The sequence below is a fragment of the Mauremys reevesii genome, linkage group 1 (assembly GCF_016161935.1).
Source record: "Mauremys reevesii isolate NIE-2019 linkage group 1, ASM1616193v1, whole genome shotgun sequence".
Classification (NCBI taxonomy): Eukaryota; Metazoa; Chordata; order Testudines; family Geoemydidae; genus Mauremys; species Mauremys reevesii.
The window spans coordinates 285,122,135-285,141,840 of NC_052623.1; the positions used below are offsets into that span (position 1 = coordinate 285,122,135).

The window sequence follows — 19,706 nt, forward strand, 5'->3', positions numbered from 1 at the left end:
CTATGTGCCATACAAACATGGAACACTCCCTGTCCTAGAGAGCTCAGAAGCTAAGCTCACAACCAGAAACAACGTATAGATGAAGCAGGTAAACAGGATGAGGGAATGGTAACAGCAGAACTGTTTGAAAAGTAGAAGGTAGTCTCAGCTTGCCACCTGAGTAGCCACTGTCATCTGGCAGTATTTTCTAGAGTTTTATTGAGTCATACTTTTATCATTATTGAGGCCTGCAGTAGGCATGTTCTCCGCAACAGTGGGTATGTCTACAGTACAGAAAAAATGTGTATTCTTCACTCAAGTTAGCTCACTCACATTAGCTAACTCAAGTTAAAACTGCATCAAAGACATGGCAACTTGGGTTGGCAACTTTTATTAAAGCTGGTTGAATTCAAGCTGCTAACCCAAATTAAAAACTGTGTGCTGTGTCTTCACTGATATTTTAAACTGAGTTAGCTAACCTGAGTTAAGAACAAAGTGTTTGTTTTTGCAGTGAAGACATACCCACAGGCAGGCTGCCCAGACAATTAACCATCACAGTCATAAACTGGATGACAGCCCGAAATCTGAGGTTAGTGGGAAATGAGTATCTCCCACAGCTGGCAAGCCCTACACAGCTTTTTATAACTAATCTCACTGCCAGCTACTTACACAAGTCTTTGTTACATCCAGGAAATGTAGAGAAAGATTAATGTTTACCACTATAAGTTTTCCCTGATCATATAAGCTCAGGCCTTAGTCTTTGCTTAAAATTAGAATCCCTAGACGGATGATGACTCTCTGGATATTATTTCACAACAATATCTAACTTTAAAAAAATACCAGCATTTACATACACCCCCCACAAAAAATCAGATCACCTATAAAAATATCAACATTTGCTGATGTTGCCACAAGCCTAGATGCAGAAATGTATACTAACCCTGCACTTCCAGTGTGTGCAGAAGAGCTGAAGGATAATTTCATTTGTTGAGTGGAGGTATTTATAATATTTAGATTTAAAAAATGATCAGATATAATATTCTGAATAATAAAAAGTATAGTGGATTGATTGCAACCTCCAGAGTTTTATAAAATTACTATTTAGCTAATTTAAGTATTAAGATTTATTTATCATCTGGCTATGTGAAACTTTGGTTGATTTAGATCTTGTTGATCAATGGATATATTGTAAGGGTTAATTAATTGTTTATCTTACCTCCAATTTTTTTCTTGGAGAACTGGATTTCCATTGAGTGACAACTCGCTTAGTTTTTGACATCCACTAAACCATATGATGACACTCTCAAGGTCTATATTATATTAGGGAAGAAAAAGTAAATATAATGTTGAATAATTAAGGTGCACCAATTTGTAAAAGCAAACAATTATAGTAAAGTAGTATCATTAACAAACTCTCAGTTACTGTGGATTCTGTTGGAAACAAAATGACCCAATTGTCCAAAAAAAAAAAAAAAGTTTTTCTCAAATTTCAACCAGCTCTAATAATAGAGTATATTCAAGTAAAATTCAATTTAACAAAAATCATAAAATTCAGCAAAAGTGTACAAACATAGAATACCAGGGTTGGAAGGGACCTCAGGAGGTCATCTAGTCCAACCCCCTGCTCAAAGCAGGACCAATCCCCTGACAGATTTTTGCCCCAGATCCCTAACTAGCCCCCTCAAGGATTGAGCTCACAACCATGGGTTTGGCAAACCACTGAGCTATCCCTCCCCCGCTGGATCCGGATCAAACTGGCAAGGAATGTTCTACAGCTCAATCAGCAGCTGCCAACTTGTTTGTTAAAATAGTTTGATGGGTTTTCTGTTGTCTTATAAAGTAGTCATCTGTTTACCTGAATGTGTTTGGAAATACCTATTTATCTAGATATTTCAGGTATTTGATAAAACATTATGCTATTACATTTAGAAATACAGGTGAGGACAAGGCATCTGAACATCCCAAAACACAGAATGATGATATATTCCTTCTTTCCAGATTTCCTGCATCTAAAGAGCACTCTGACATTAAATTATGATCCTTTGCATTATAGCTGGAAATGCACAAATAACAATAGAGCTGATGGCATACAATTCCAGCTTGAGTCTGTGGAATAGAAGCTACAAGATACTCTTCATTGTTTGGAATATAGCAGTAATTCATGTCTAGGTTTTTTGTTCTTTAGCCAGCAGCATGCAGATGGCACACAGCTTTACCTATTTTTCACCACATATGACCTACAACTAAGATGCCCCAGTGCTTGGATGAGATCATCTCATGGATGAAGATCAACTGGTTGAAAAAGAACTTTACAGCGGTTATGCTGATAGAGAGAGGAAAGCAGTTTGAGGAGTCTGCAGCCATAGTGCAATCTCCTTTGGTTGAAGGCACACACCTTCAGTTGGCAGTTGGTGAAGTCAGTCTGTAGGTGAGCCTACAGATTCCTCACTCTGATTTTAAATTCTCACATAGCAGCATCCATGAATAAAACACCTTCTAACAACTCTAGTTGGATAGGTGACTCCATTCCATGCTGCTGGCCTCAGTTACATAAGCCTTTCTCACCTCTCATCTGGACTACAGCAGTGCAAGCCCTTGGGAAACTCCAACTAGTACAGCACACAAACATCTCCTTAGCAACATAGGCTACTGTGTTCATGTCAAACATGTCTTCTGCTGCCTACATTGGCTTCCCACAGAATAATGAAGCAAGTTCAAGGTCCTTATCTTTGAAGTGCTCAACAGCCTAGGCCCAGCATATCTCAAAGATCATCAGAAGTTTTGGAATGAAGTCTGACCAACAAATGCTCCTGAAGAACAATGAATCTTCCTATCATAAGGGTAATGCTCTTCAATCTGGAAGAAAGAGCTGTCTTGGGGGGCCCCCATCTGAGATGGCAGAATTAACTCTCAAACTTCACCACCTTCTAATCCAAATGCAAGATGCACTTCAACCCTTCTTTAGCTACAGGAGGAGGTGGCTAGGTTGAGGAGCATCCGAATCCACGAGCAATTCCTGGACAGTGTCCATGTGGAGACAGCTGAGGTAGCTGTCCCATTACACAGGACTGCTGACACACCACTGGTGGAAGAGGAGATGGCTCAGGGTGGACACTGGCAGCTGGTTACTTCTGGCAGCGGGCAGTGCTCCACCCCTGCTCCGAACCCTCCCACCATGGTAATAGGTAACCGTTATGCTCTTCTTGATACAGGAGAGAAGGAATCACCCCCTACAGTAAAGGAGGAGAAGCCTCGTACCCCTAAGGCTGGGAGGTCTGCTGCCACCACTGCGAATAGGAAATGTAGGATAGTGGTGGTCGGAGACTCTCTGCTGAGGGGGATGGAGGCGCCCATCTGTCGCCCTGACATTTCATCTCGGGAGGTATGCTGCCTGCCAGGGGCCCGTATCCGAAATGTTACAGAGGCATTGTCGAGGATTATCCAGCCCTCTGAATACTACCCCATGCTACTCATCCATGTGGGCACAAATGATACTGCGAGGTGTGACACTGAGCAGATCAAGAGTGACTACAGGGCTCTGGGAGTACGGGTGAAGGAGTTTGGAGCTCAGGTGGTACTCTCTTTGATTCTTCCTGTCAAAGGTAGGGGCCTGGGCAGAGACAGATGCATCATGGAGGTGAATGCCTGGCTGCGAAGATGGTGTCGCCAGGAGGGCTTTGGCTTCCTCGACCACGGGATGCTATTCAAGGAAGGACTGCTAGGCAGAGATGGCATTCACCTTTTGAGGAGGGGAAAGACCCTATTTGCACACAGACAATGGATTTCACTGGCTAACCTAGTGAGGAGGGCTTTAAACTAGGTTCGACGGGGACAGGTGAGCAAAGCCCACAGGTAAGAGGGGAACATGGAGACCTGGGAGATGGGCTATAATGGCAGAGAGAAAGGAAGGTCATGGCAAAACTGGGAGGCAAGATCAAACCAGTATCTTAGATGCCTATATACAAATGCGAGAAGTATGGGTAATAAGCAGGAAGAACTGGAAGTGCCAATAAATAAATACAACTATGACATTGTTGGCATCACTGAAACTTGGTGGGATAATACACGATTGGAATGTTGGTGTGGATGGATACAGCTTGCTCAGGAAGGATAGACGGGGAAAAAGGGAGGAGGTGTTGCCTTATATATTAAAAACGTACACACTTGGACTGAGGTGGAGATGGACATAGGAGACGGAAGTGTTGAGAGTCTCTGGGTTAGGCTAAAAGGGGTAAAAAACAAGGGTGATGTCGTGCTAGGAGTCTACTACAGGCCACCTAACCAGGTGGCAGAGGTGGATGAGGCTTTTTTAAACAACTAAGAAAATCATCCAAAGCCCAAGATTTGGTGGTGATGGGGGACTTCAACTATCCAGATATATGTTGGGAAAATAACACCGCGGGGCACAGACTATCCAATAAGTTCTTGGACTGCACTGCAGACAACTTTTTATTTCAGAAGGTTGAAAAAGCTACTAGGGGGGAAGCTGTTCTAGACTTGTTTTTAACAAATAGGGAGGAACTCGTTGAGAATTTGAAAGTAGAAGGCAGCTTGAGTGAAAGTGATCATGAAATCATAGAGTTTGCAATTCTAAGGAAGGATAGAAGGGAGTACAGCAAAATAGAGACAATGGATTTCAGGAAGGCGGATTTTGGTAAGCTCAGAGAGCTGATAGGTAAGGTCCCATGTGAATCAAGACTGAGGGGAAAAACAACTGGGGAGAGTTGGCAGTTTTTCAAAGGGACACTATTAAGGGCCCAAAAGCAAGCTATTCCGCTGGGTAGGAAAGATAGATAATGTGGCAAAAGACCACCTTGGCTTAACCACGAGATCTTGCATGATCTAAAAAATAAAAAGGAGTCTCATAAAAAATGGAAACTAGGACAGATTACAAAGGATGAATATAGGCAAACAACACATGAATGCAGGGGCAAGATTAGAAAGGCAACGGCACAAAATGAGCTCAAACTAGCTATGGGAATAAAGGGAAACAAGAAGACTTTTTATCAATACATTAGAAGCAAGAGGAAGACCAAGGACAGGGTAGGCCCCACTACTCAGTGAGGAGGGAGAAACAGTAAGAGGAAACTTGGAAATGGCATAGATGCTTAATGACTTCTTTGTTTCTGTCTTCACCGAGAAGTCTGAAGGAATGCCTAACATAGTGAATGCTAATGGGAAGGGGGTATGTTTAGAAGATAAAATAAAAAAAGAACAAGTTAAAATCACTTAGAAAAGTTAGATGCCTGCAAGTCACTAGGGCATGATGAAATGCATCCTAGAATACTCAAGGAGCTAATAGAGGAGGTATCTGAGCCTCTAGCTATTATCTTTGGAAAATCATGGGAGATGGGAGAGATTCCAGAAGACTGGAAAAGGGCAAATATAGTGCCCATCTATAATAAGGGAAATAAAAACAACCCAGGAAACTACAGACCAGTTAGTTTAACTTCCGTGCCAGGGAAGATAATGGAGCAAGTAATTAAGGAAATCATCTGCAAACACTTGGAAGGTGGTAAGGTGATAGGGAATAGCCAGCATGGATTTGTAAAGAACAAATCGTGTCAAACCAATCTGATAGCTTTCTTTGATAGGATAAGGAGTCTTGTGGATAAGGGAGAAGCGGTGGATGTGGTATACCTAGACTTTAGTAAGGCATTTGAAACAGTCTCACATGATATTCTTATTGATAAACTAAGCAAATACAATTTAGATGGGGCTACTATAAGGCGAGTGCATAACTGGCTGGATAACCGTACTCACAGAGTAGTTATTAATGCTTCCCAATCCTGCTGGAAAGGTATAACAAGGGGGTTCCAAAGGGACCGGCTCTGTTCAATACCTTCATCAACGACTTAGATGTTGGCATAGAAAGTACGCGTATTAAGTTTGCAGATGATACCCAGCTGGGAGGGATTGCAACTGCTTTGGAGGACAGGGTCATAATTCAAAATGATCTGGACAAATTGGAGAAATGGTCTGAGGTAAACCGGATGAAGTTTAATAAAGACAAATGCAAAGTGCTCCACTTAGGAAGGAACAATCAGTTTCACACATACAGAATGGGAAGAGACTGTCTAGGAAGGAGTATGGCAGAAAGGGATCTAGGGGTTATAGTGGACGACAAGCTAAATATGAGTCAACAGTGTGATGCTGTTGCAAAAAAAGCAAACGTGATTCTGGGATGCATTAACAGATGTGTTGTGAGCAAGACACGAGAAGTCATTCTTCTGCTCTACTCTGCACTGGTTAGGCCTCAACTGGAGTATTGTGTCCAGTTCTGGGCTCCGCATTTCAAGAAAGATGTGAAGAAATTGGAGAGGGTCCAGAGAAGAGCAACAAGAATGATTAAAGGTCTTGAGAACATGACCTACGAAGGAAGGCTGAAAGAATTGGGTTTGTTTAGTTTGGAAAAGAGAAGACTGAGAGGGGACATGATAGCAGTTTTCAGGTATCTAAAAGGGTGTCATCAGGAGGAGGGGAAAACTTGTTCACCTTAGCCTCTAAGGATAGAACAAGAAGCAATGGGCTTAAACTGCAGCAAGAGAGGTTTAGGTTGGACATTAGGAAAAAGTTCCTAACTGTCAGGGTGATTAAACACTGGAATAAATTGCCTAGGGAGGTTGTGGAATCCCCATCTCTGGAGATATTTAAGAGTAGATTAGATAAATGTCTATCAGGGATGGTCTAGACAGTATTTGGTCCTGCCATGAGGGCAGGGGACTGGACTCGATGACCTCTCGAGGTCCCTTCCAGTCCTAGAATCTATGAATCTATGAACATAAGCACATAGCAGCATGTACATTTAAAAAAAGAAAAGAAAAGAAAAGAAAGAAACACAATTCTTCCCTCGGGGAAAGGATGAGAGAAAGAACAAACCACATGTGACAGATGTTAGCGACATCACTTAATACACAGCTGGAAGGTGCCCAGATACTACACTAATGAACTGCTACCGGCTGGGGACTGACTGGCTAAACAGCAGTTCTGCAGAAAAGAACCTGGGGATTACAGTAGAAGAGAAGCTGGATATGAGTCCTTGTTGCCAAGAAGCCCAATGGCATATTGGCCAGTATTAGTAGGACCACTGCCAGCAGATCGAGGGAAGTGATTATTCCCCTCTATTTGGCACTGGTGAGACCACACCTGGAGTATTGCGTCAAGTTTTGGTCCCCCCGCTCCCACACACACTACAGAAGGGATGTGGACAATTTGGAGAGAGTCCAGCAGAGGGCAAGGAAAATGATTGGGGGTGTGGGGCACATGACTTACAAGGAGAGGCTGAGGTAACTGGGTTTATTTAGTCTGCAGAAGAGAAGAGTGAGGAGGGATTTGATAGCAGCCTTCAATTACCTGAAGGGGAGTTCCAAAGAGGATGGAGCTTGGCTGTTCTCAGTGGTGGCAGATAACAGAACAAGGAGCAATGGTCTCAAGTTTCAGTGGAGTAGGTCTAGGTTGGATATTAGGAGACACTATTTCACTAGGAGGGTGGTGAAGCACTGGAATGGGTTACCTAGGGAGGTGGTGGAATTTCCATCCTTAGAGGTTTTTTAAGGCCTGGCTTGACAAAGCCTTGGCTGGGATGATTTAGTTGGGGTTTGTCCTGCTTTGAGCAGGGGGTTGGACTAGATGACCTCCTGAGGTCTCTTCCAGCCCTAATATTCCATGATTCTGTGAAGGTAGTCATAGAATAGAATAGCTCCTGTCATCTTAAGACCCCATTCTATATATTTTAATGAACAACTGACATTTAGAATATGCTGGTTGCCTGTATTCCTAAAAAAAACCTAAAAGGTACATAAAAATATATATATATTGTTTAATTCATTTTACATACTCACCTGACAAGCAGTTGTTGCTGATATTAAGCTTTTCCAAAGATACACATGAAAATAGGGGTGCAAGCTGAGTCAAACTAAAAACAAAACAGAGAAAGTTATGTAAATAAAAAAGCAGCACTTCTCATTGAGACAGACATAGGGACAAATATTGCCGAAATAAGTATTGAAATACGATGTCAGGGATATATATAAATAACATTTAACTATTAGGGCTGTTCACTAATCGCAGTTAAGTCATGCGATTAACTCAAAAAAATGAATTGCGATTAAAAAAGCTAATTGCAATTAATTGCAGTTTTAACCGCACTGTTAAACAATAGAATATCATGTGAAATTTATTAAATATTTTAGATGTTTTTTTCTATATTTTCAAATATATTGAAAGTTTTACATTGTTTTGTTTTTGAATTTTTTTTTACATAATTCTACATTTGTAAATTCAGCTTTCATGATAAAGAGATTGCACAGCAGTACTTGCAATGGGAGAACTGAAAAATACCAATTTTTTTTTTTTACAGTGCAAATAGTTACAATCAAACATAAATATAAACTGGGCACTGTACACTTTGTATTCTGTGTTGTAATTGAAATTGATATATTTGAAAATGTAGAAAACACCCAAAATATTTAAATAAATGGTATTCTATTATTGCTTTACAGTGTGATTAATCGCACATTTAATTGTAATTAATTTTTATAATCACTTGACAGCCCTACTAACTATTCATTTAGCTATCCAAGGTGCTACAGCTAATTGCTGCAGTTTTCCTTTTAAGCTTGTAGTGCTTTATAGTATTTTAATCTTCTGCATGGCATGGCATTGCAACACAGTACTTTAAACCAGCTCAGCTTAGTCTAACAATTTTCTCTTTAGGAGTTTTTCTTTCTTTCTTTTATTTTTTTTCCCTTCATAAATTTTACTCTTTTTTATGTAGTTTTGATTATGTGAACTCTTCTGCTACTTTTCAATGACTCAACTACCATGACTTTGCTCGAGATAGCACCACCAGTATGGGACTAACAAGAGGCCATGATTCTGGAGAAATAAGAAAATCTGTTTTTCCTCTTTTTTTCCTCAGTTTTCTCCTCTCTTACGCTATTTGTTTCCATCGCCTTTCTCTACTCACTCAAATTGCTTCCTAGACCTTAAAAGGTACACAGCAGTAATATCCGTGTAGGTGTGCATATGCTCTCATATAGCTGCTGCTGCATTGAGGTCAACTAGCTCTGTAGAACCTCCTGAATCTCACTACCTCAGAAAACTCTATCAGAGCTATGCAAAGTACAAGGACTGATATAAAATTACTCTTCATACACGAGTCAGAATAGAATTCTCCCTGGAGACTGAAATGGCAAAATACTGGGTCCCCAAAATTGGAAATCTAGTGTGGAGAGTATTTGTGGCATGGGAATGCTCAACACATAGTAAGTTTTCCTGAATTAAAGAAAATTTTCAGTTATTGCTGTTAAAAAAAAATAAAAATTTATCCACAGTTGTGCTACGCTCTGTTATTCTAAGACTTTGTCTACACATAAATTTGCACTGGTTTAATGAAAAGTGTGTTTTTAATTGGATTTAGTTAAACCATTGCTAATTTGTTTGCAAATGCTATTCTTTCATTTTAAGAGTAGTTTATATTTTGCTTTATCTGAAAAAAAAAAAGAAGGGATCAAGCAAAACTGCAGTATGCCACTTTAAACCAAAATCTATGCACAAACTGGCATTAGTTTAGGTAAATCAATTAAAAACCATACATTTAATTAACATGGTTCAAGTTTTTGTATGGACAAGTCCTAAATATCACAGATGGCACTGTGCTTGTTGGCAACTATTAGTTTTTACAATCAAAAGGAATGTACTCTGTGGAGGAAAGTAAACAAACTTATAAATTAGAGTCTGCTATGGTCAAAAATCTTTTTGTGTAAAAATTATATCTACTTATAGACTCATAACCTGCTAGTTAAAGCTGCTCATATATTGCCAAAATATATGTTTTATGACATTTTAAACACACTGTTATTCCTGCAGTCATTGCTGCTAAGAGAAAGATGGATTATTTTCTGGTTCATGTATCATCGATAGAACTGTGAACCAAGCTTTGATTGCAGAATCTTTATTACTGATGAAGATGTGTGCACATGAGCCACAAAGAGCTCAACCTGACTTTCACATCCCATGTCAAGTCACAGGGAGGGCAGCTTACAAGTAAAAATATAGTTTCAAAATTAGAAAATCAGCTCAAGAGTTAGTAAAATTCATATTAGTTGTGTCTCAATATGCCTTTTCTTTTTGAGTCACATTTTACAGTAATCTGCACTTACTCCAATTTTCCTCTGCCCATATTTTTTCAACTAGATTATAATGTTTCATATTTTTTTCAGCTTTAGAAACAATTGGTTTAACATAGTTTCACAGGATGTTAACAATATCATTTAAAAATATCTTCAAAAGTAGTTTTTCCATTGACATACAAATAGTGCATCTACTTTTATTTCTCATAACAGTATATATTGCATCTTGAAAATCCATGACACAGGCTCGGGTACCTCAGAATCAACAAAAGTTGGACCGGATGCTATGGGGTGAATGCTGATTTCCTAGACAAAATGATGCACTATTTCTTTATGCTGTGTTGCTTATGTTGGTAGTTGTAGCGCTATTCTGTGATGAACTGACAATTCTATTTGACTCCTGCTCTGCTTTTTTTCTGCTGGGATTATTATGAGATTTAAAACTTTCTTGTCAATCTATCGCTTTCCTTTTACTGACATTCTTTGTTAATTCTTTTTCTAAGAAAATTCAAACCAGAAAGACAAGGGACATTACTGAAAACTTAATACCACTTGACCTTGTCACACTAGCCCTCGGCATAAAAAAGATATAAATTACAAAGAAGACACAAAAGTAAAAGATATTCACAAAAAAGCAAGCAACAGCTTCCGCTTTCTGCTCCCATTTAATGTTGCAGCAGGAGTAGGACACTGACAGCCAGAGAGGCTTGCAGTCAGAAAACTGATTTTTAAAAAACTTGATTAAGATCAAACAGTGTAAAAATGAAATTTAGAACCCGCGCACCAAATATTACATGATGGCCCAAATCCTGTTGAATGTCTGCCTTTACCCAGGAAAATTTTCGTTAACATTAATTGAAGTTTAACAGGTATGAAGACTGAAGAACTAAAATTGAACTTATGTTCTATAATGTATATTCTTATCTTAAAATAAAGCTCCTGTATTTCTTTCACATTCTTTAAAAATTATACGATGTTTTACTTCATTGTCCTATACCATCTTTCTTTTTTTCCTGAATATTCTGGCAGAGAATACTTAAGAACATTGTCTAATACTAGACATTCAAAATAAATATCTGCCAAAAAAGGTTACTGAAACTGATAGAATCCAGTCCAATTCAGAAAAAGTCTATATCCAAATGTATTTTTATGACTGACTAACTCCAATATCATAGTTAATTATCACTAAGGACTTCTGGAAAGGTTGTAATTCCCAAAAGACAGTGGCTTGCAATGGAAATACAGTTAACCATAGTTAGTCATTAGTGTAGTATAAAAATGCATATAACATGTACATTTAATAGAGAGACTAATATGTATTATTAAGTGAGAGCTCTGAGAGGTCCTTTTAGCATTTTGATTAGAATTTCTTTTAAAAAACCACATGCAACTGGGTGTTAGAACATGCTGCAAAATCAATGTGTTCGCAATGAATTTGATCCCGCTTAGACCGAAGTCAATGGGAGTTTTGTAAGTACATAAGAACGGCCATACTGGGTCAGACCAAAGGTCCATCCAGCCCAGTATCCTGTCTACTGACAGTGGCCAATGCCAGGTTCCCCAGAGGGAGTAAACCTAACAGGTAATGATCAAGTGATCTCTCTCCTGCCATCCATCTCCACCCTCTGACAAACAGACCATCTAAGCTGTAGCACTGCAACTACAAAAAATGTGGACTTCTGCAGGTATATGAAAGAGAAACTTGTTTTCAGATATTTTGTGTTCAGTTGCATTTACAATATGTAATGTTTAGCTCTATAGCAATTCCCTGTTAATTTGTTGATTTAAAACATTTCCTTTATGCTTTGAGGTTCAACTGAAAAATGATTTTGGGAAGCAATTTTTTATATCAGATATGGACATAATATCTAGATCAACAAATCCTTAAAAAATAGTTTCTTTTTTTGTTTTGATTTTTCTTAAACAGCGTGCTTTATTTTTAAGGAGAATATAAATTCACAGTCTTACCATTGCAGGGGCTTCCTGAAATCGGCAAAAAGGAAATGGCACTCAGTGCACACTCTTAAAAAGATTCACAAGATTGCATTGGCTGAAGGATTAAAGCAAAGAAACAGCCTTTCTTTCAACAGCTTACTCCATTACATTAATTCCTCCTATATAGAACATCCAGTTATTTATGCCAAAGCAGATGCATATGGAGCTGCTTATAATGTACATAAAGTGAATGCAACAGAGTAGGCTACTGCAATACTAGGAATTTTCAGGCTTCTATCCTGCATTTAATGCTAACTTGTCTCTTTTGCCCCAGAGATTTGATTTAAGGCACTGACACATGATGTGGTAGTTGTTCATATCTGACTTATCATTCATATATTTGTTCTGTTGATGCTCTGACATACTACAGCACTTCTTCCCCCACTACAGGAAGCACTTCATATTTCAGCCAACCACTAAAGCACAGCATGTCAGCAGGACTAGCAGAGAGAAGACACATGACAGGGATTGAGGATTTTAACAGAAAAGATGGCAATTGGATGGGTGAATGAGTCAGAAAAAAAGAGAGACGGGGAGAGAGGGGAAAAAACAGGAGACAGGAAACAGAGAAGGACTCCATAAAATATAGAGAAGAGGAAAAGACACTCAGGCCAGATTCACAAGGTACTTAGGCACTAAGATGCTGAGCATCAGAACCCCTAACTTTTAGGCACCTAGAAAAATCACAGGAACATACTGTGATTCATCAAGCCTGAGTTAGGCATCTAGGTCCCTGTATAATGAATGGGAAGAGAGAGGCACCTTGGAATACAATTCACAAAAGCCAGCATGATAGACAGGAAGATGCCTAGAGGTATCCAATAGGAGATGCCAACATCAAAGGTGTATCATAAACCCCAGCCCTCTAGGCAAGGAGATGCCTAAGTCCAGGTTGTAAGAAGATGCCTCTCTTTGCTAGCAGTTCACGAAGAGAAACCCCTCTCTTGGAATCAGGCAGCTTAGAGTGGGAGGCCTCTATCAGGTCCAAACATGGTTTCAGCAGTGCCACAGCACTGCCATAATTATATTTTTAAATTAACCTTTTATGGTCACCATTGTTTTCAAAACTGTTTAAAGAAGATTTTATACCTATTAATTGCTAAATATACTTTTTCAAACAACATCTTCCTAGGAACTCTGCTTTGTCTGGTACAGCAGAACTGTCCTTTATGGTCCTTTCTATACACTCAGGTTCATACCCAAAACTCATAAGAGAACTGTTATTTTGTAAATATCTATGTATTAAATTGCTTGAATAGAAAAAGTTTCCACTTTACCTGTTTTGTGATAGAGAAAGGATCTGTAGCAGAGGCAGCCAATATAAAGAAAATGTTTCCATAGTTGAAATACTATTGTCATCCAAGTATAGTTCTCTTAGCAGAACATGATTTTCTAAGGTAGGGAGCTAAATACAGAAAAATGATTTTTTGCTATTATTTTTCAAATAAAAATTGATTGCATATAACAATTGAATGCTTCTCAGCTGCTTTTCTTGAATATATTATTAAATACTATTACAGATATGCTTTGTCACATAGTATGTATAGCATTTTCGATTTATCACATGCTAACATTTTTCTACGCTTTGTGCATAGTCTGAACATTCAACGTAGCCACAGCATTTGAGATTAGCAATATACACACATTTACTGCTTTCATTCATGCAATGACTGACTGTTTATTGACAAGTAGGTTTTGCCTCAGTTTTATATAAAAGCCATTGCCAAGGAAGGTGACTAACTGTACAGGTAGCCATCTAGGGCCCCATTATGAGAGCTTGTAGGCAGTTATCACCTATGAAAATCATCCCAAACTGAATTCTGGAAGAAATATCTCTACTGCATGGCTCGTTTTACCTTTAATGATCATAGCAGTTTGACCAACTTAAAAAAAAAAGTAAATTTAGCATACAACAAACTGAAAGCTACCCACTATAGTGCAAAGAATGGAAATTAAACTACTGGGGAGGAGGATTTTCAAAGGTACAAAGGGTACTGAGACACCAAACTCCCATAGCTGGCCCTTTGTACATCACCTCCTCAAGAAAACAAATAATGTGATCAGCATCATGGGCTGTATTACTGGTATCAGAGAAGCATGGTAAGAAAAATCAGCCCATTTGATTCATGGATATTACCTCACTTAGATTATTTCCTTGTAACTTCAGAATCTGAAGCAGACCACAATTCTCAATGCCCTCAAGTTGAGTAAGATGATTAAAAGAGCAGTCTATGTGCATGAGAGTTGGCACATCACATAAACCTTTCGTACTGATTAACTGATTGTGGTCCACAATTAGTTGCTGGAGATATTTCAATGACTCTAAACCACCTGAAAAGGAAAACTCATATTTTAACCTGAATTAAATCATAATGTGATTAAAATTGTGTTTGTTTTGAAACAGAAAGCACACTGAGATAGTAACAGGTTCATATTTTATACGTAAAAATGAACACACTCCGTTTTCTATAAAAGGCTTTACAATGATTTTGAGGTATTTTAAACACTGACTAATTTTATATTCATTCCCAGGTGTTTCAAGTATTTTAAACAATCATTCTGAAAAATTGCAAACGTTTGAGCCTATTAACTAAACAAGAAACCAAATTAGCTTAGCATTCCCTGTGCACATCACATTGTCAAAGTGTTGTAACAAGACATGCTTCATGCAATAAAGTACTCTTACAATGCTGTAACTAGAGAAATTACTAAATACCCAAGGCAGTGAGCATATTTAGTCAAGGTCCTGTGGTGTCAGCAAAATGCTAGCCGCCATCTTAAAATCTCTACTAAGGGCAAAAGCTCAATAGTTTCAATTTGAAATATTTTAATTAGAGTTTTGAAAAAGTGACCAGAAATGGTAAGAACTAATCATACCACTATAACACATGGAGGCCAATCAGCAGGGATGTGAATGAGGGCATGCACTGTACAAGCAAGAGCATTAAAACAAAGTCTTATAAAGAAAGTGAGGTATTCGTAAATATATGTATGTCTTGAACTATAGCTACAACTGCCATATTTTTAAAGAGCCTTCCTAACAGCTGGTATACAGAGCAAGAATCAGGCTATCACATCCCACATTTATACCTCGGAGAGTGCGAGTTCTCTCCTGGAGTTGCTCCCAAATCATTCTGTTAGCAGTTTATATGATAGTGCAACAAGACTAGGTTCCTCCCACAACTTTGTGGAACCCAGGGGATCTGAAAGATGGGCAGGCCTTGTACCTCTGTACCAGCTCTGGGCCCACTCACCTCCTCATTTGTTCCTTGCATTGTGGCTCCCCTCAAGAGAGCTCAGGAACGATAAGGATAAATACGGTATAAAAACCTGGGGGGGAAGAAGGGGGGAGTCCCCTCCCAGTCTTCTTTTCTGGGCAGTCTTCACAAAACTGGGAGGTAGTTGAGACAGGCCTTCTCAGACCTACCCTCAACCTTCCCATCCTTCCATGCACAGAGTAGAGATGATCTGTGCAAGTATGGAGCTAGCTTTGTGGTAATTTTCCTGGAGCAACCTGGGCCTTCAAAAGTACTGTTTGTCCGAGCCAAAGAAAGGGTTACCACAGGTACAGAGGGTGTATGGAGAAAGAAGAGAAAAGATGAAGGGAAAAATCATAGTAAAAATTAAACATCAATATTCACATTATATTAAGAATTTATACAGCATAGGACTTAGGATAATAATAACTGGAAATGGAAAAGAATACCAGATATTAAATTGATACTACACTAAATTTAAGTCAAATGGTCTGTTACGAGCAGTTTATTTCCTCCCGCCCAAGCTTTAAGAAATTAATTTACTAGCCTTTAATTACTGAAAAAGAATTTCAGATATGCCTGTGACATACTACACCAGACTGCAAGCTGCTTTTCTGGATTTTATTTATTTATTTATTGAGAAAAAAATAAAGGGAACTAGCACCATCTAGTGGATTGCACACAGTTTCATTTCAGGCATAGTACTGAAAACTGACAGCTGCAAGAACTTGTCTCAACATCATTTTTCCATTTTTAAAGCTTTGTACTTCTGTGCAGCAAGATCAACGCCCTTAAAAGACAAGCACTGGATTCAAATAGGTGGCAGACCAGTAGAGGATGTGCAAAAGGGACCTCTACAGGAGGTATGCGTGAGTCAAGAGTCCAGGATTCTATTTCCAGCTCTGTCACTACCCTACTGTGCAATCTTGGAAAGTCACTTCACTTTCTGTGCCTGTTTCCTCATTTATTTAGATCGCAAGCCCTGTGTCTGCCTTGTCTATTTTGTCTGTAAGCTCTTTGCGACAGGGATTGTCGCTCACTGTGTTTGTATAATGCTAAGTACAATGGGGTTCCAATCTACTTTGGGACCTCTTGGAGCTACTGTAATACAAGTATGTAATTTGTATATTTACTGGATGTATTTCCGACATATGCAAGATTAAAACTAACCACAAATGTTAGGTGACTATATATTTTGCACTATGCAGGGTGCAAGGGAAGTGGATGACAGGGGATGGATCACTCGATGATTGCCTGTTCTGTCAATTCCCTCTGAAGCACCTGGCATTGGCCACTGTCAGAGACAGGATACTGGATTAGATGGACCATTGGTCTGACCCAGTATTGCCAATCTTATGTACAATAACATGTCTTCTATGTTTTGTACAATGTCATGCTTAAATAGTAATGATTTCTTTGAGAGTCTGAATTCTCATGGGCACTGACAAGGCACCAACATAAAACACACGATGTGATATCAGCTATGGCAGTACATGAAAAACGGTATTCTGTAACTATATGCATATGTCTCAATAAAACAAGCAGAGGTGAGAACTCCTCTATAAGCAGAACTGTTCTTGGTAACGTGAAAACAGTGCAGCTGCATGGAGCATCCACTTGCCCATGGCACGCCGTTCAGCACACATTGTCCTTACTCAATAAAAGTAACTTTCTTTTTAAACCAGGAAGAAGATGGATGAGGCAAGAGAAGTGAGGTCCTATGAAGAACAGAAGGAGACTTCTGACTGAAAGAGAGAGGCGGGGTTCTGAGTAAGCTGATGCTCCAATTAGGCGTTTCTTAACTTCTAACAAATGGTAAAACCAAGACTGCCTGAAAGCGGGATCCAGTGCTGTGCTTTGTTCTCATTGGCATTGGTAGCCTACTGGGTATAATACACATCCTATGACCTACATAGAGATTCACAGGGGAAAAAAAGCAGCAGCAGCATACATATGCATTTTCAAAGCGGCTGGATCTAGTTATTAACCAAAGATTTGGGAGCTGTGGTGGATAATCACCTGTACATGAGCTCGCAGTGTGATGCTATGGACAAGAGAATTCATGTGATCCGTGATGCATAAACAGGAGTCTCAAATAGGACTAGAGAGGTTACATTTTGTCTGTATTTGGCACTGGTGCAACCACTGTTGGAATACTGTGTCCAGAATTCAAGAAGGATGTTGGTAAATTGGAGAGGATTCAGAGAAGAGCCATAAGTATGATTAATAGATTAGAAAACAAGCCTTATAGCAATAGCCTCATGGAGCTCAATCTATTCAGCTTAACAAGGAGAAGGGTTAATTGGTGCCTCAATCACAAAGAAAGGTATAACATGATCCAATGGCTGGAAGTTGAAAGCTAGTCAAATGCATACTGAAAATAATGCATACGTTTTTAACAATGAGAGTAATTAACCATTTACCAAGGGATGTAGTAGATTCGCCATCACTGTCAATTTTAAAATCAAGATTGAATGTTTTACTAAAAGCTCCGCTCTAGGAATTATTTTGGGGAAGTTCTATGACCTGTGTTACACAGGGGGCAAGACTAGATGATCGCAGAGGTCCCTTCTAGCCTTGGAATCTATAAATGCCATAATTGACAAGATTTAAAAAAATATTTTTCATTAATAAAAGAAATATTTAAATGAACCAGCCCCCTCCCAAGTATATACATATGCTAAAGTTCCTTATGTTCATTGTACAAATGTATAATCACCCAGGCAGTGAGCACGCTGCTTTCAGAGGACATGCTCATTAGCAATAAAGCATTCCCCTCAACCCCCATTTATTTTATTAACAGCTTCTGCCAACTGCCATTTCCCCCCACTTTTTACTCTGATGAAAACAAAAGTAATAGTATCTAGGAAACTTCCTGCAACAAGTTAACCTGAATTGCTACAACCATAAATATAAATAAGCCTTTAAAAAAATCCATAGATTAGAATAAATTAAAACATAATGAACTGAATGTAAAAAAGAACGCTACACAGCAGTGCAACTTCCAAAATTGCCATGGGACATTCTGCTAGATTTACCGATGGGAGGAGCAAATTAACCATTTTAAAAATACAAGTCCATCTTTGTGTGATTCTATAAGATTTCTTACTATCAATATGTTATTGTGTGAAACAAAAAAATCTATGTTATGCATTCAGTTTATCCAGACATCCTCAAAGCTGTTCCTTAGGAGAGAAAACCATGTGGTTTTTCATTCAACATTCACTTCCCCATTTAAACTCATATCACACTCAGTGAATACAGTACTTTCATTGTACATAATAGATAGCACTGGAGGCTTTTACTCCATTTGCTCTGTACACTGATATTTCATACTTAAGGATCATCAGTTAATATTATGTCACTTGCATATTAATCTTGCAGATATTCTGCCACAGGAAACAAATAATCTCACAGCACATTACTGGCAACCAGACATGGAGGAAGTTCCAGCAATGCTTCTTGCAATTTGTTTCCTCAATTCCCCTTAGGCTACTGGCATTGATTTTTATAGTAGGTGCCAATATCACCACCATTTACCACCACCACAGGACATTGTCCCCAGAAACATGAATTATGGACATGTACTTTAATATCTATAATCAACAATCCAATATCCAAAGTATTAGCATTTTGAAACTGAAGCTATTACCACCACATGGGTGCTGTACAATCACTAATTTCTCAAGTTTAATATTTCCTATTTGCCATTTTCTTGTTTATTTGTTAATCATGGAATTTGGTCCTCACCTCTCATATCTGCATATTTGTCTAAACTTTTGTTTTTGCTGCTATAAAAAAATTTTAATTTGTTTTTTTTTTAAATTACCTTATGTATATGGGCTTAATTTGTCAGCCTGGAAGTTGTGATAATGTTGGTTTTTCATTTAATTCAATTCCTTATTTCCTTTAACACCTCATTTTGTTTATCTGTAAACGTCAAGACAAGTCTAATGCAAGACAAAGCACTCAAAAGCACCACCTTTCTGATCAACTCGAGTCCTGCCATACACACAATTTGAAGTGGCCTCAACTCAAGAGCTGGCCACCTACACACCCACTGCTTGCATAGGCTTCCTCAGCTCAAATGAGTTTCCTCCAAACAAAAGATGAATTGCTTCAGCAAATGAAATCTTTCCTTATGACTCAAAACCTATGCTTTGATTTTCACTAGAATTAGTGCCTGGCAAGCCCCAGAAGGCTCAGTGTTTGAATTAGTTAAGTATTCCAATGATTACCTACACCTTTGTGGCCCTCACTTCTCTACCTTCCAACATGACCCAGTCCACACAGCAGGACCTGCAACCCTTTCAGCAGCAGATCTACCTGCTCTGTTGGATTC

General features: G+C 38.8%; 1 protein-coding gene across 8 annotated transcripts in view; it reads right to left on the reverse strand.

Annotated features, from left to right (window-relative positions):
* Positions 1-19,706, reverse strand: part of LRRIQ1 (leucine rich repeats and IQ motif containing 1) — a 168,681-nt gene that overhangs the window by 122,465 nt on the left and 26,510 nt on the right. For all 8 annotated transcript variants that reach the window (XM_039518503.1, XM_039518514.1, XM_039518512.1 and 5 more), the window contains 4 exons: positions 14,245-14,438; positions 13,385-13,512; positions 7,821-7,894; positions 1,196-1,289 (listed from right to left, as the gene is read on the reverse strand). In XM_039518503.1, the coding sequence (XP_039374437.1) occupies positions 1,196-1,289; positions 7,821-7,894; positions 13,385-13,512; positions 14,245-14,438 (490 nt within the window). The remainder of the gene's footprint in view (positions 1-1,195; positions 1,290-7,820; positions 7,895-13,384; positions 13,513-14,244; positions 14,439-19,706) is intronic.